Source organism: Grampus griseus, assembly GCF_964374135.1.
Source record: "Grampus griseus genome assembly, chromosome: 12".
In the NCBI taxonomy this organism is placed as follows: Eukaryota; Metazoa; Chordata; class Mammalia; order Artiodactyla; family Delphinidae; genus Grampus; species Grampus griseus.
In genome coordinates this window covers 29426588-29443656 of record NC_139006.1, presented here as the reverse complement: position 1 = coordinate 29443656, position 17069 = coordinate 29426588, and the positions used below count along the sequence as shown (strand labels likewise).

General features: G+C 46.9%; 1 protein-coding gene across 1 annotated transcript in view; it reads left to right on the top strand.

Moving 5' to 3' along the window:
* The window catches only part of RAB31 (RAB31, member RAS oncogene family), a 112103-nt gene that overhangs the window by 28133 nt on the left and 66901 nt on the right, over positions 1-17069 (top strand). The window contains exons 2-3 of the mRNA XM_082667217.1: positions 12583-12662; positions 16898-16979. Coding sequence (XP_082523343.1) covers positions 12583-12662; positions 16898-16979 — 162 coding nt within the window. The remainder of the gene's footprint in view (positions 1-12582; positions 12663-16897; positions 16980-17069) is intronic.

Genomic DNA, 17069 nt, shown 5'->3' with positions numbered 1-17069 from the left:
GCATGAAGTTCAAACACGTACTGATACCCTCCCATCAGCGTGAAGAGGAAGGTGGCCCGCGCTGTGGGTTGTTGTCAACGTATCTATACCTATTTACATAAAATTATGTTTTAATATAAAAATTAACCAAAGGTGTTCACTTATAGGAAACAAACCGCCTGTTATTTCACTTTGACATTTCTTAGCTCTGGACTTTTTCCTCCCTAACTTTTTTTTTGGAAAGAATTCTGTTTTTACTTTGCCCATATTTCTAGTTAAGATAAGTTATCTGTACCAACATGAAATAACTCTAACATTTTGTTCAATCTTTTTTAAAATTGCAAATTATTTTATTAGGTTCATGCAGCATATATTTGCATGATAAAAGCATTTTTATTTCTATGAAAACCTGACCAAGTTCTTTTGTAGCTTCATCTTTTTTCTTCTTTGAGATGTAATTCACATATAACATTACATTAGTTTCAGATGTACAACGTAATGATTTGACGTTTGTGTATCTTGTGAAATGATCACCACAATAAGTCTATCACCTCACGTAGTTACGATCTTTTTTTCTTGTGATGGGAACTTTTAAGGCCTACTCTCTTAGAACTTTTAAGTATACAACACAGTATTGTTAACTCTGGTCCCCAAGCCATCTGCTGCATCCCCAGGGCTTGTTTATCTCATAACCGGAAGTTTGTGCCTTTTGACTCCCTTTATGCGTTTTGCTTTTGAAAGCCCTCCTGGCCCCGCACGCTGAGCTTCTCTAAGGATTTGTTGACCTGAGACTGGAGATGGTTTCGTGTTGGGGAAAGAACGTACGGGGAGGCCGAGGCTTGGCATTGGCTGGACCTCCTTTCTGCCAGCAGTGTGCTATGACGGGCACCGGGCCTCAAGCTCTCCATCTGCGAAATGGGAATGATGATCTCACAGGGTCACCATGAAGGCCGAATGCAGTAATGAATGCAAGTGCTCGGCCAGCTGGAAAGCCTTCAGAATGCAGGTTGAGGTCAAGAAAGGCCATGGCTTCAGTTTCTCCTGAACTTCTGAGCAAGGGCATGTGCCAGAACATCATGGAAAGGGCATCGTGAGGGGCAAAGGAAACCCCATGGGCCTGAGCAGTCTTCTCCCGGCATGGGAGCATGTTGTCCTGGGCGTGATGCTCCTTCTGTGTCGCGAAGAGGAAATTCCAGACCTTGAGGTCTGGCTCTGGGTCACGTTCCTGGGTGTGTCTCTCCTGCGCTTGCAGGAGAGGATACATCCCACTGACTCGCCAGTGCCCGACACGGGGCCTGCTGTGTCTCAGACGCGGGATGGGTTAGCGAGTGGGAGAGAAATGCATCATCACACCTGTCGCAGGGTGGGGACGCAGGTGGTGTTTGTCAGGAGGCACTAGGGTAAAGAATGGAGGTCAAGAGCTCGAGCTTGGAAGCACAGACTGGGTTCAATTGCTGACCCTTCCTGGGCCTGTTTTCCCAACCGTGATGGGCCATAGTAGTACATCTCTCAGAGATTTGGGCTGAAAGTGAACGAGGTGATGCAGGTTAACATGGAATCTAGCTGAACAAAACGTCAACCGTCACCACACCATCATCACGTGACTAACATGGTCGGTGTTATTAACAGCTCATCGATCATCGTGATCCGGAACTTGGAAGCCCAGAAGCTCCATTTGTCCTGGAGCTTTGCCTTCTCTTCCCTTTTCCCTGAGTCATCACTTTCGTTGTAATTTTGGCTCAGCTGGGCCCGTGCACTTACTCTTTAGCTCGGGTTCACTGCAGCACCCTTGATCTTCACCTCCGTCGGCGGGAACATTCTCCTGTCTGACAAGGTTTCAGATCTGGCGGTGGGGGGTGGCACGGCTGGTATTTTTCAGACCAGAGCTGTGCCTCAGCATTAATGACATGGCGTTGGCTCCGCAATTTAGCATCCAGCCAGCAGTGGAGGGCGGATCTGCAGTCATGTGCTTTCCTCTTTGACCTTCAGCTGGTCTTTGGCTGGGGAGCAGCGGGGGACACCGTGCAGGAATCAGAGGGCACGTATCCATGGCTTTACTGCTCACTGTCAGCAGTGTACCCACTCAGGCTGTTCCTGGGGAATTCATCCATGTGGTCCATCTTCATCTCCTGCCCCAGAAGCCACACCCGTCTTCTCTCCTTTGGACAATGAAAGTAAGAGGGTGGGGGCTTCCCTGGTGGCGCAGTGGTTGAGAGTCCACCTGCCGATGCAGAGGACACGGGTTTGTGCCCCGGTCCGGGAAGATCCCACATGCCGCGGAGCGGCTGGGCCCGTGAGTCATGGCCGCTGAGCCTGCGCGTCTGGAGCCTGTGCTCCACAGCGGGAGAGGCCACAACAGTGAGAGGCCCACGTACCGCAAAAAAAAAAAAAAAAAAAAAGTAAGAGGGTGCCCCATCTTTGACCCTGGAGGCTCACCCTGGAGGCTGAGCCCTGCTCAGAGGCTGCCAGGCAGGGGTTCTTCTGGCAGGGGCAGCTGTGATGCAGGCATCCTTGCGTTTCCTGGACGAATGTCTTAAACTAAGTGTGATAGTTTAGCATTTATTCCCAAAGAGCATAGATTGAAAATGTGGGGGGTAGTAATTTCCCTCGAGCTGGAAATTCCCACTGCTGCCTTCTACGTGTGTTTTGTAAAATCTCTGAAATGCTTGCAGAAGCGCCAGCTGACCGAAGGAACTTAAGCCATGAGAAAGTCATGCCAGCGTGATAGTTACGGGGATGGCTTTTCTCACACTCTGTAGGCCCAGCCCCGCCTCGGACACACTTCCTCCCTTTCATGCAAGTCCCTTTTCTGACACTAGTGTGGGAATCAAGCCTGGGGCTTGATAGAGTTGACTGTCATACGTATAGGACGATTCCTCACGTCATGGGTCAAAAACTATGGTTATTTAATGGGAACAGTGATCGAGTCAGGAAGGTAGGTTAGTTGTGAGCAGAAGCTAGTATCCCCAGCTTGTCAGTACCATGCAGGTGCGTTGACTGTTTGCTCTTGTTTGCAGCCGACAAGGGTGCACGTGCATCCTCTATGATCTAGTGTCGTGATTAAGGACCACAGCAGTTAACTGTCTACATCACACAGGATCTCGGCTTGGGGGTCAGCGAAGCACCGAGCATTAATTCAGATGAGCAAGTGGTCTGAGGATGCCAGCTGTCAGGCTTGTCAGAGTCGGGATGTAAGAACGGTTCCTTCCTAAAAAGGGGGTGGCACCCTACTCCCTGGAAAAAGCCCTGCCCCTTCCCCTGTAAACTAAAGCATCTGCCTCCCCATCTTTAGCCTCCCTCCTCCTCCCTTTATCTTTACCCTTTAAAATTAAATCCCTCTTGCCAGGTGGCGAGAAGTCGATCTGTGAATTTAGTTCTCACTCCTTTATTCTTTGGCCACTGAATAAAGCTTGTGCTGTGTCAAAAACAAAACCAACAAAAACGGTTCCTTCTGTCCTCCCTGCACAACCCAACGTGAGCACCAGGCGGGCTCTTGATGTGGAGTCTTAGCTCTGACACGATAGACTGGCCACTGTTATCTGTGAAGATGCCCGGCGCATACTAGGTGCTGAATAAAAATGCAGCAGATGAGCGCAGCCTCCTAAATGCCTCTGTTTCCTGTTTTGGTTTCCCTCCAGTCCTCTTAAAGTTCCACCCCTGGTGGGTATCGTTGGTTCCACTGCCCTTAGGACAAGTCCAGGCTCCAAAGGCTGGTGGAGAAGAGGGGAGGGAAGGAGGGCGAAGCCTCCTCATCTGAGTTCCGGCGCCCTTGGGGTTCATGGCAGCCCCTCCCACCTGAAGGGTAAGTTCATGGTGTGGCCGTACCAGCTGATCCTAAGGATGGGCAGAGCACCCTGGATGGTCATTGGGTGCCAGGGCTCTGATGTGTCCGTTTCCAGGACCGTGTCTGCTTCAGGAGCCCATTGGCTGGGGGCAGGGAGCCTGGTGAGAAAGGGAAGGCCACGTCTCAGTGTTTTATCACCTAACCTGGGGACTGACGTCCATCACTTTCGCCATTTTTCTACTTTTTAGGAGCAAGTCGTTAGGTCCAGGTCACGCACAGGTGACCAAACACCAGGAGTCGGGGATCACTGGGAACCACTTTAGAAGCTGCAATTATGATCATTCTTTATCCTTACTTGCTAGATCTGCAACTCAGGAACAGTGAATATTGAGTGTTTTGTAAGAACACGACAGAATATAACAATAAAATCCCACATTGGTGCCAGGAGCCTATGCAGGCCAGGTGTCCCGTGGAGCCAGTGGGTTCCCCGCCAGGAACAGGGCAGCTCGTGTCTCTGCCGTTTGTCTGGTGACCTGTCTTGCCCAGTCACCAGCCCACACGTGCGTTGCTTGAGAGGAAACAAAGGTGGTGAAAGAACAGTTGGTTCCTTGGGCAGGAAGTGCGATTTAAGTAAAACATTGGGTTAAAAATTTTTTAAAACAGTTCAGGTCACGCCTTCTAAGACTCAGATACTCTGAAATTTCTGCTTAGCTGCACAGAGTCTGTACATCGGGACAGAGTGCTCTCTGGAAACGCTGAGAAGCGGTGGGAGCTATTATAAGAAGAACGGAAGTGAAGGGGTGATGGAACTTGCCCTCCTTCCCCATTTCAGAAGTGTCTTCCTTCTTCTTTCCCTTCTTTAACTTGTCTGAGGAGTCAGGCAGGAGGAGGACTTCTTTCTGAACCGGGGCCGGGAGAGGGATGGGGCCTCTGCTGCTCACCTTTTCTCATGCCCAATACATGACCTTGGCTTCCCTAGAACTTCTAGGACGTTCCTTTGCCACCAGCAGGATGGAGAAGCCACCCCCTCTCTGGGGCCAGAGCACTTGATGACTGAAAGATTGCTAGACTTTGGAATCCTCCAGACCTGTCAACTCTGTAATAGCAAGAGGCAAATAAATTTAACAATAGTAGAAAGGGACGGCATTTATTTTTGGCTGCATTGGGTCTTCGTTGCTGCGTGCGGGCTTTCTCTAGTTGCAGTGAGTGGGGGCTACTCTTTGTTGCGGTGCACCGGCTTCTCATTTTGGTGGCTTCTCTTGTTGCAGAGCACAGGCTATCGGCGCACTAGCTCAATAGTTGTGACTGACGGGCTTAGTTGCTCCGCAGCATGTGGGATCTTCTTGGGTCAGGGATCGAACCCATGTCCCCTGCATTGGCAGGTGGATTCTTTCTTAACCACTGCGCTACCAGGGAAGTCCAGGACAGCATTTTAAAACAGTATAAATATTTTCTTACTAGGAACAGCTTTTTGGGGGTGGATGACATCCCAGAAGTGAGATCACTGTGCTTTTTAAACACCCATCCAAGAGTCAGAGAAGATCAGGGGTCATCACCAGACAGGCTGCTCTAATTCCCTTCTCCGGAGGGATGCTTCCAAGATTTAAACTTGACCAGTGATAGGAGGAGACAAGGCGATTTGACTGAAGATCTTTCCACAGGCAATAGAAACAGAACCTGCAGAGAATCTAGATAATGGACTTATCAGACATCTTTAAAACACGTATGTTCATTACGTTCAAGGAAATAAAAGTCATGATTTCAAGCTTTGGCATGCAATCGAAAACTGCACAGTAGAAATTTTATGGTGAAAAAATACAATAATTGATATCAGGAAATCAGTAAATGGGTTCATCATCACATTAGGTACATCTGTAGAAAGAACTGGAAGATAGGTTAGAATAATTCCAAATTGAAACTCGGACAAAAAGATGGAAAATAAAGAAAAGAATATAAAAGACATATATGGTAAGGGAAGAAAGTTTAATACAGGCACAGTTGGAGTCCCAGAAGGCGAGAAGAGGTATGATAGACCAGGGACGATGCTCGAAGAAGTGACAGCAGACATTTCTCCATAGAAGATGCCTGGCTGGGTGGCCGGAGCTTTAGTCACTGTCCTTAGGACTGTTTGGCCCACTCCTGCTCCTGTGAAAGGCTGGGATTGTTGGCAATATTACTGGAGTCCAAATGCAGGAGACCGTGTTCCCCAAAGATCTCTTTACTCCTGGGGCGTTCTGCTTGGACTGCAGGCCTGGTTCACACTGGCTGGAACCCCCAGCTTGAAAGTAGAATACATTTTCCTATGGAAACAATAGTACAAATGGATGTCGGGGTCTTCTGTTGTAGAGTGCTATAGTGCAGGGGCAAGCTTGGGAAGTAATCATTTATTTACAGCATTATGTCAACAGAAGGATACACACCTGAGTTTCAAATGATGGGCCAACAAATGCAGTTTGGAACACAGCTGTCAGCCGTCCCGTTGACGTCTTGGGGTGGCCTGTGTGATCTCAGTCACTACGGCTCTGTCTTCGATTCCTTTGAAAGTTTAGGTCTGATGTGTAAGTGATCTGACTTGCAGGAATCAGGACTTAATCTTGCCTCCTGTCCTTGTATCTTGTGGACTGCACAGGCACCAGTAAGTCAATGAGGGCATGGACGCATGCCTTCCAGAGAGAGGTGGTTTGGCCAGTGGGTATGGGGGAGGGGAAGTCTGAAGGTCGATGAAGCCTTTGCTGATTATAGGACTGCAGGCAAGTCACGTAAACGTTTAGACCACAGCTTCCTAACATGGGAAATGTGGACAGTACACCTGTCCTCTGAAGGGTTGTCGTGAGCACCCAGTGAGATAAAGGAAGTAGACGTGTGCCTATGTTCCCTGTTGAACCATCTAATCATCTCTCTTGGGGCTTTCAGCCTCCTCATTTTTGCTTATTTCTTCATATTCTCTAGCGGGATCTTTTTACATTTCTCCTGGGCATTTTTTGCACCTCAGACATGGCACCTTATTCCCTCTGTGTGGACTTGAGATTGTGTTCGTATACAACTAGAGGATTGTGGACGTTTCCAAGCTGTGTTCACTATTGTCCTTGGGACCTCAATCTAGATGCTTTAATTCACTTATGCTATCTGTATGCTTAAAATTCGGTCTGTAAGCAGTTTTTCCCATGAGAGTAAACAAAGTCTAGTGCCTCCCCACATGGCTGTCGCGTGCAGGGGTGTGTCCAGTGTCCTGGACAAGGCCTTCACTACCCTGGGTCAGACTCCACCCTGCTCTCAGCTTCCCTCGCTTTTCGGCTCAGAGGATCAAACTGTCAGCCACCCCGCGGTTCTGCCTGTTTCTCTCCACCCACAAGACCTGGCTGGCCTCTCTCATCCTCCTAAATTCCTAACTTAACTCCTTCTCCACACGTCAGACACTTAAGGCTTTTTAGAAGTAATGTTAACGCTTAAAGTCTAAACACTTAAATAAATGGGTGACTGAGTGAAACAAATCAACAAATAAATGTAAAAATCCTTGCCGATTGGGTTCTGATTGCCAGACCAGAGACAGATGCTGGAGTTAGCATTTCCATAGTTCACATTATGTGCAAATAGTATTCTATCTCTTTGATGTTTGATAGGTCTGAGATGAAAGCGTCACGAGTACCATCTATTTATTTAAAGTTATGTTTTAGGTGATTTCTAATTTTTATAAATAATACCTCAGTGAACTTTTTTTTTTTTTTTGCTGTACGCGGGCCTCTCACTGTTGTGGCCTCTCCCGTTGTGGAGCACAGGCTCCGGACGCACAGGCTCAGCGGCCATGGCTCACGGGCCCAGCCGCTCCGCGGCATGTGGGATCTTCCCGGCCCGGGGCACGAACCCGTGTCCCCTGCATCGGCAGGCGGACTCTCAACCACTGCACCACCAGGGAAGCCCTCAGTGAACTTTTTTTGTGCTCATTGTTTTCCCTTCTTTTAAATGGAATTCCTGAGTCTGTAGGTCTTGTTATCGCTTGCAGTTTCCTATCCATAAGAGGCATGTGGATTTATAATGTTATCAACAGTATACATTCCTTATTAGTTTCTCAACCTTACCGCCTGTAAAGATGTCTAGAGCGTCTGTAGAGCAGTGCTTCGTGAGTTTGGAGTGGAGTGGCTGGGAGGAGTGGGTGGAAGGTCGGGAGAAGGCAGCTGTCTGTCCTGGGAACCCACCTTGATCGGGCCTTAGTGATTCTCTGCGGAGCTGGGTTGAAAAGGTTCCTGAAATAATGTGTCCTGGGTTGATTTGTGACGTCTTCCGTTAGAGCAGGATCACGTAGCTGGGATATAGCTGCCTAGGATTTCCCGTTCTCTATTCTGAGAGGTGGGAACCCTACCTGCAGCCTGTTGCCCTAGTCCAGGAGTGAATTAAGTGACACCTAGAGATTTATGTGGCAGCAGCTGAAAGTTTGTGGTTCGTGATTCCAGATTTACACGTGATTAATAATGGGGACCGTTCAAACAGCAGAGAGTGTCATGGAAGAGTATGTGATTGTTCGCAGAGAATTGTATTATTAGCCCCAAATAATAGCAATAACGTCTATGGGAGGAATATCCAGGAAGTAGCAGGAACTGATAGCTCGGCCTCAAAATGGCTCTGGTATCAACCATACAAGTTAGAATACAAAGAAATCCTGATTATCCCCCAGGGAGGATTGTACTAAATTTTATTCCTGCTTTGTGCAGTCAGAATTGGTTTTATTCTCGTGGAAGCGACGTAAATGTCCATCGACAGATGAATGGATAAAGAAGATGTGGTATATATCTACTATGGAATATTACTCAGCCATAAGAAGAATGAAATAATGCCACTTGCAGTAACATGGATGGACCTAGAGCTTGTCATACTAAGTGAAGTAAACCAGGCAGACAAAGACAAATACATGATGTCGCTTATATGTGGAATCTAAAAAAAAAAAGATACAAATGAGCTTATTTACAAAACAGAAATAGAGCCACAGACATAGAAAACAAACTTATGGTTACCAAAAGGGAAAGGCGGGGAGGGATAAATTAGGAGTTTGGAATTAACATATACACACTGCTGTATATAAAATAGGTAAACAAAGACCTACTGTACAGCACAGGGAACTGTACTCAATATTTTGTAAGAAACTATAAGGAAAAAGAATTTGAACAGAAGTATACAGATATAGATGTGTGTGTATGTATAACTGAATCACTGTGCTGTACACCTGAAACTAACATGACATTATAAATCAACTATACTTCAGTTAAAAAAAAAATTGGTAGTTGGCAATATGTCCCCCTTTCGTTAAGGCAAAACCCAGCAGACGTATCTTTAGGACACGTGACTCTACTAAGGAAGGTAACTCTGGAAAGCAATAGTCAAAGCACTCCTTGTGGGTTCTAGAAATGGACTATTTTTTAAAGAAATTTACATTTGACAGGGCGGTTGATTTAACCCGATGAGAGCCTTTAAGGATTTCACCGGGACTCAGAAAATTAGGTTCTGACTCTGCGGCCTGCTGTGTGACCTCAGAAGCCACGCAGCTTCCTCTTGTGCAGAACTAGAGGCTGGACAGGGCTGTGACAGGCTCCTCATCTCAGGAAGCGAACGAGCTTCCTTCCATCGGTGTCAAGCCCCCCGGAAGTAACGGGGCCATGGAGAGCCGTGAGCAGCCCGGGCCTCGCCCCTTCTCTTTCTCCTCTGCCTCCTTATCCACCCAGGATTTCCTGCTTCAGACCTTTGCCATTTCCCGTGGGATAGTCATGACTCAGGGCGTTTTCCTCCTGTGTGTGTGTGTGTCATGGTCTGAATGAGGTCCTGCAGGAAAAGGAAGTCACCAAGCTGAGTGATTCATGAGAAGCGCCGGCATCCTGCCTGGCTCCTCTGCCATCCTCGAGCCGGGCCTTCCCCTCGTGGCTGGAGGGGGAACAGCAGGCACGGGAGGACGAGGTCCCCAGGTCATCACAAAGCCATCGGCCCGCAAGATGATTTAGGCCGTGCTTTGTAAGAATATTTTCCTTTCGGAGAGAAACTAAAACTTTGCCTATCCTTTTGTCCTGTATTTCCTTCCTGTCAATTGTATAAGAGAGAGATGTTGGGAGTTACATTGTAAAAAGAAAAGAAACACTGAGTGTATTTGTTGGAAGACTGAGCTTCAATCTAAATTTGAGCAGGCTGGCTGCTTTAACTATGCAGGACCAGGGGGATTTTAGCTTGAGTTATCCGGAGAAGATGATGAATAGAGATGAATAATTTGGAATTTTGGCTTTGGAATATTTCATCTTTAAGGGGATTTTAAGGGTTGGCCTCGCAGAACCCTTGGGCTGTTGGGAGGATTTGGAGCCAGTTTTGAGCTGAGCCCTTGCGAAGAGCAAATGGATGTACTCCAAAACATGCCCCCGGAGCAGAATCATGACCCCCAGGATGCACCCTGGAGCCCTGGAGCCAGCCCCCCCCTTAGAGGGCGAGCTCCCTGCTGCTGGGCGGAGGCTGTCAAGGGGCCATCGTCCCAGCTGGGAAGGAGGGCGGCCTGGGTGGCAGCCCAGTTCTTCCGTGTCCAGTGTCTCTGGGGCTGCGAAGACCGCAGGATGGTAAGGGTGTGCTCATCCACGGGGGCTTTAAGAGCAGCTGAGATGGGAAGGAGGGCCTTGTGGTTTGGGGGGAGTGAGGAACATTAGCTGTAATCCCTCCCGAAGGTGCAGCTCAGAAATAGCAGCGGCATTGATTTGGAGTCAGAGGAGCTGATGTTTCCATTCTGTCCTCACCTCTCTGAGCTCCGCACAGCGATGCCCACACTGCAGAGAGACAGTGCTTGGTGCGCTCTCCCTGGGGCTCGGGACCAGCGCAGGCCGCGTGCACCGGGAGCTGATGCCTTCTGGACACTGACTTTCTGATGAGGATCCTGAGCCCACAGCCCTCTCGCCCCAGGTTTGCTGGAACGGCCCCCTGAATGTAGGAACGAAAGGGCGTGCCCGTAGTTCAGATGGGCAGTGGTGTTTCAAATCTCATTTCATATTTCAGTGTCTAGAGAAAAACACCTTTATCTGAGTTTCAGCGTTTTCTTCTTGATCTGTAGGCTTTTAACGTTATTTATTTATTTATTTTGCTATTTATTTATTTTGCGGTACGTGGGCCTCTCCCGTTGCGGAGCACAGGCTCCGGACGCGCAGGCTCAGCGGCCATGGCTCACGGGCCCAGCCGCTCCGTGGCATGTGGGATCTTCCTGGACCGGGGCACAAACCCGTGTCCCCTGCATCGGCAGGCGGACTCTCAACCACTGCGCCACCGGGGAAGCCCTAACGTTATATTTTTAAGAGAAGTGTATCAGTATGTTTTTTCCTTCTTGGGCTAAACGTGTCTCGTTTCCCTTTCACTATCCGTCTCGAGTCTACGTGATGCCCTCAGAGCAGGGCGACAGGACTTTTCCACGTGCCCTGCGGCCGCTCTCAAAGCACAGCTGCTGGCAGCTGGGGCAGTTGCTTTGCTCTCCTTCCCCTGCTTTCTGGGCAATCTCTCGACTTCACCTTGTAACTCTTCCTTTGAAATTTCCACTTCTACCATCGGATTTTTAATTTCTGAGGGGTCCCTCTTAACTTTCTGAATGATCTGCTAAAATTGCATCCTGCTCTTTTTTTTGTGGGTATAAGTGTCTGGTATTTCTTAGCTGAGCCTTTCTTTTTAAAAGATTAAAATGCATTCCCAAAGCTCTGTTTGAACGGGGGCTTGTGGGTGGGTGCACACGTGGCCTGTAGTTGGGGGACGCCACATATCAGGGTCTGCAGGGTTTTCCTCTTCTCCAGAGGGGCACCCTCGCCTCTTCCATCTGGGGTCCCACAGGCCAGGGCAGTAGCCCCGGGGCCCCCTGAGTTGCATGTGGAGTCCCAAGCCAGCCGGTGGCTGATACACAGTTCCTGGAGAGTCAGCCTCCTGGGTCCTTATGTAATGTCCCTCCCCTGGTTACGTGCCTGGGGCGCCCAGGGTGTTATTTTGTGCAGCTTTTCACCTGATTCTGATTCCAGCGTCGCCCTCCAGCTCTTGATACCTTCAGGGAATGTGGGCGTGGACTGACTTGCTCTCCTCCCTGCAGGCCCTTTGGCTCCAGTGATACCCCCTCCCCCAACACTGCTTCTCGCTGTCATCACTGGTCTGATGGTTGTCTCTTCTCCCATCTCTTTGACCTTGTGAATTTGTGTTTTGTATTCCTTGAACCATTTGACCAAGTGTTTTGGAAGGGACTGCAGAAAAACCCATGTGTCCTAGTTCCAGTGTGTAACTGGACCCCTATCCTAATCAGCTTTAAAGAATTATTTAACAGAGAAAGAGCTGAGATGCGACCTTTATATAATTGAGCAAAACTGGAGGTTCTTATGCAGCCATCAGATTCTAGAGAGAAAATGTTAGAAATGCAATAATTAGAATTCATCATTTTTACAGGGCGATACCTAGAAAAATAGGTTACATCTTTTTAGAGTGCTAAAGTTTTGAACAAAATCAATTCTATTTCTAGCAAAACAATGTGATGCATTGCCATATGTCTTAGACCCCTCCAAAACTTTCCAAATTTCTGGGAATAAATGTACTGTGAACATGCCAATTCTAGGTTAGTTACTGTGTATAGATGGGACATGTTTCTTAAACTTATTTTTACCATACTTCTTCTCATTTTATGAAAGCAATACGATTTCATTGTTGAAAATGCTGGTATGAAATAGAGGAAAATATCCCCCTTCCCACCAACTGGAAGGAAGCTCCCGTGTCCTGGGTTCTGTTTAGGCTCGGTCAGAATCGGCGGCCTTCATCTTCACGGCTGTGTTCTCTTCCTCTTCCAGGACACCGGTGTCGGGAAATCGAGCATTGTGTGTCGCTTTGTCCAGGATCACTTTGACCACAACATCAGCCCAACCATTGGGTGAGTTCTCGTCTGTTCTTCTAATTCACCTTTCCTCCTTTCTAAGCACCCAGAGAGGTCATTCTGTGTCTGAGCTTTCAAGTGGTTTCATCCCAGCCAGTGAGAACCAATCCCAACTGTAAAGACTTGGACAGAAATTCAGGGACTTTTAGGCAGTGTGTCTGGTCTTACTGTCCCTGTCAATCCCCTCCATCCCCCCAACCAGCCTCCTCACACTGCAGCCTAAGGCCATTTCCTTGATCTCCAAGAGCGTCATTCTGCAAATCACGCTGGCTTTATTTCCAGATGGAAGTCGAGACTTGGGGCAAATCCCTGAGGGTTCTGCTTTGGGTTCTGCTTTGACTTCGCCTGCACGGAAACCGGGAGCGCATCCACTCACAGCAGAGCTGTCTGCACAGCCTGTGGGCAGATTGATTTTCCTTTCCTGGCTTAATCCAATGTCAGCATCTCCTTTCTAATGCTTGGGAGGCGAGGGGAGGATTGCTCACCCCAGACCCCGACCTTGGAACGTAGGAACGTTTTCCTGTTCCATTTTCCCCTTTCCTACGGACACCTTTGCCAGACGCGCTTTTGCTGTGCGGTTTGGCAGGTGCCTGATATTTCACTGTCGTAGAACTTGGCCTGGCTTAGTTTTCTCCCTGAAGACAACATGCTCTCTGCAGAGAGCAAGGTTTGGTCTTCCTCAGCAGAGAAACAATGAGTGTATAAATTTGGGGAACTGGGTAGGATTGATGAGGACAGGGCGATGGTCTCCATCAGCCGTAAGTGGAGAAAATTCGTGGCAGGCACACAGCAAACTTCTGACTCACAACAAGTGAGTCCTCTGGGAGTCCACCTCCCTCCCACTGTGATCGCTGTGCTGGGGAAAGACCGAAGGCTGTGAAAGGGCAGCGTTTCAGCAGCGGAAGTTCATCCTTATCGTCCTGTGACTCATAAGAAACTCTGGCTGCTGTTCAGGCAGATTGTCGGCGTCCTGAACAGACGTGTGTGTGCACCTCCCTTTCTATTTCGACCTTTACAAGGAAATTGTGTTAGCTTCTCTGCCAGACTTTGCTTCCCGCAGGGAACGAAGTCAGTTCAGCATTGCTCACACCCATCGCTCGAGAAGGCAACTAGAGGGAGGAGAAGATGCCTGAGAGTCTGAAGTCGTAAGCTAGCAAGGAGGCTGAAAAAAACCCCCAAACAACCAAAAGACCAATGGTTGTCAGTCTTCATTTCAAATAGTGATATAGTCTTTCTCCTAGTGGCAGGAAATCAGGGACAGAGAGGGGTGTGTGCGTGTGTGCATGTACGCGCGTGTGTGTGTAGTGTGTCTGCACATATAGGTATATACGTACATATATATATGATACTCATTACTACTGTGACTAGAGCTGTTCCTCACGGGCTTACTGTGTACCAAGGTGGGGATTTCACAGCTATCATTTCCTCATTTGACCCTACAACAGCCCGTAGATCATGCAGAATAGATTTGGGACCTGTTTCACAGGGGAGCAAACTGAGGGACTTTGTGAGCCCCCGTTCCACAGGCTGGCGGCGGGGCCTCTGCGTTCTCTTCTGACTGTGTCATCAGATTCTTCTTTGACCAGGGTCAAGGCCGTCTCTCAGGTCTCAGATTTACCCCCCTCTTATCTGTAAAGTGAAGGGATTGGCCTGGATTTTTTTTTTTTTCCCCAGTTAGTAAAGTCTAAGATTTTAAAGGCACAAACTTAGTTTTCTAAGCCTGAGAACTTGTTACAGGCAGGGTTGCTGTATTATTTATCCCATTGCCTAGAATATATTGAAAAATGAATGAAAGTCTGCTTACATCAAAGTAGAAACAAAAACAAAAATAAGTACCAAGACAAAATATTGATGTAGCTGTCCACATAAAATTTAAAAAAGCGTTTTTGGAAAAAATCCATAAGCCAAGTAAAAGGGCAAAGATTTAACTGGAAGAATATTTTTTAAAATATACTGTTACAAAAAGCTGGTGTAAAATACTCAAAAAGTACATAAGAAAGGGATGAACATCCCAACTGAAAAGTGGGAAAAGGTCACGAACTAAAGATTCACAAAAGCAAAACAAGTGAACAGTGAACACTAAAATGATGTCCAGACTTAGGATAACTATAACAAAAACAGGAATGAGATACCATTTTCTATGTGTCATCCTGAAAGATTTGAAAGATTCTTGGTTGGGGAAAAGGTCATCTCATACACTGTGGTGGGCATATAGGTTGGTACAACCCACCGTTTGGTGAACGTAGCAACGTGGAGAATATATGCTTCTAAGAATTAAGTCCAAAGAATAGTGTACAAGGACACAAAGGTTTAGGTACAACGATATTCATGTAACTATTGTCATAATAGTGAAAAATAGGTGATGAAGATGAACTTACATCCATAACATGGTGTGTAATATGCAGTCCCTTTAGATAACGATGTTGATCTATATTCATAGAAATTGAAAGACGTCCATAATATGTAAAGTGGAGGAAAAACAAAATTTATGTATCATCAGTTTGGGGGTAAAAGTTGTGTAAAGATCATTTGGAAGGACGTATACCAACTTATTAGCAGTGATCGTGGCTAGGTAGTGAAATTACAGTTGATTTTACTTTCCTGCTTTATTTTCATTTTTTGAATTTCTTTTTTGTGAAATACTTATATTGCTTTTATAATGAGAAAAGTAGTAAAGATATTTTTATTTTTGGAATATATTTGCTCTGACCGGTAATCTGGGATGTATAGTTTAAGAACTCTTAAAGAAATGAAATGTCATGGGGCAGATGCGATATTGATCGTATTAGGTCATATCACTTAGAAAAATACTTAGAATTTCCACTTAGTACAATTGTATGTTGATAATTACAACTATTAACCTTGGTGTGTGTGTATGTTGTGGGAACAGTATGGGAATTGCAGGGCCGAATACCTTTCTCCCTGGGACTTCTGTAGTTTGCCTCTTAGTCTTGGGGGAAAGGAGTAGAAATTGAGGAAATATTACTGGGCTGAGTGCTGAGTGGTTGGTCGCAGGGCTGGACCCTGCACTGGACCAGGAGGGCCTGCGGGGTCCATGAAAGTGAGAGACGCCCTGACATGTTTCCCCTGCAGACTCCGGTGTGCATCTCCTAAGGAGAACATGAGGAGGACACCATTATTGTACCTAGAAAGTTAGTTCGATTCAATGATAATATCTGACATATAGTCTAAATTTAGATTTCTCCAGTTGTCCTCAAAATGTCTTTTGAAGCGCTTTTCCTCCTAACCCAGGGTCTCCAGGGTCCAGTCTCAGTCCATACAGTGCATTTGGTTGTTTTGTCTCTTTCTCTTAATCTAGAACAACTCCCCTGCCTTTTGTTTTGTTTGCTTTTCATGACACTGACTTATTCCTAGCATTCAGGCCGTTGTCTGGTAGAACGCTCTCCATTCCAGATTTGCCTGATCGCTTCCTCATGATTAAATTCAGATTAAACGTTTTTGCCCGGCATGCTGCCCAGGTGATGCGTGTACTAATCCCATCACATCAGGAGGCTCCTCATGTCTGGCTGTCACAGGACTGGAGAGACTTGCTATTTTTTAATGAATGGGAAGCTTTATCCAGTACAAGGATTTTTACATTTTTCCTGAGCACAAAGAAAAAGCTTTAAGAGGAACTATGCAAAAAAGAAAATAGCAAGTGTTTCATTATCTACTGAGAATTTCAAATCCTTCCTTTTTCTTGGAGGAAACAAATGTTTGTTAAGCTACCCATCTTTATCCCTGTGCTTAGGCAAGCAGGATGGGAATGAGATACAGTATTCTAATCATTGCTACCAGTGCTGAATTCATAGAGCAGGGAGTATGCGCCACTGTTTGCACCTCTGCAGGGCCCACACTGTCAAATGCCCGAATACCAGCTGCTTTTTCACTCTTCACTGTGGTGATAATATGTTTTTAAAATCTAAGGTTTTATTTTCTTTCCTGATTTCAGGCATAATATCTTAGAACAATTGAAGATAAATGTTTTGGAAACAATGTTTTGAATGCATTCTTTGCCTTCTCCCCCGCTAAACCCCCCCTTGTACTAACAGAAAATGCAGAATATTTTTTTTGGTGACAGGACTCCACAGCCCTTCTTTCCTCTCCGTGACCCCTGAGAGGAGAGCTTCTGGAGTCCTGCAGAGGCTCCACCTTCACTTGCTGGAAACAGGAGTCTTCGTGAAGGTTGTAGGGGTGATCGGTAACGTGGAGATGTCGGTTTTCTTTTTCAGGGCATCTTTTATGACCAAAACAGTGCCTTGTGGAAATGAACTTCATAAGTTCCTCATCTGGGACACTGCCGGTCAGGAACGGGTAAGAATGTGCTGCTGCTGGCTTTCTAGGGAAAATCCCGGGGAGAAAAATGCCAGCGACCAATGGTTTCTTTGTATTTGGCAAGACTAC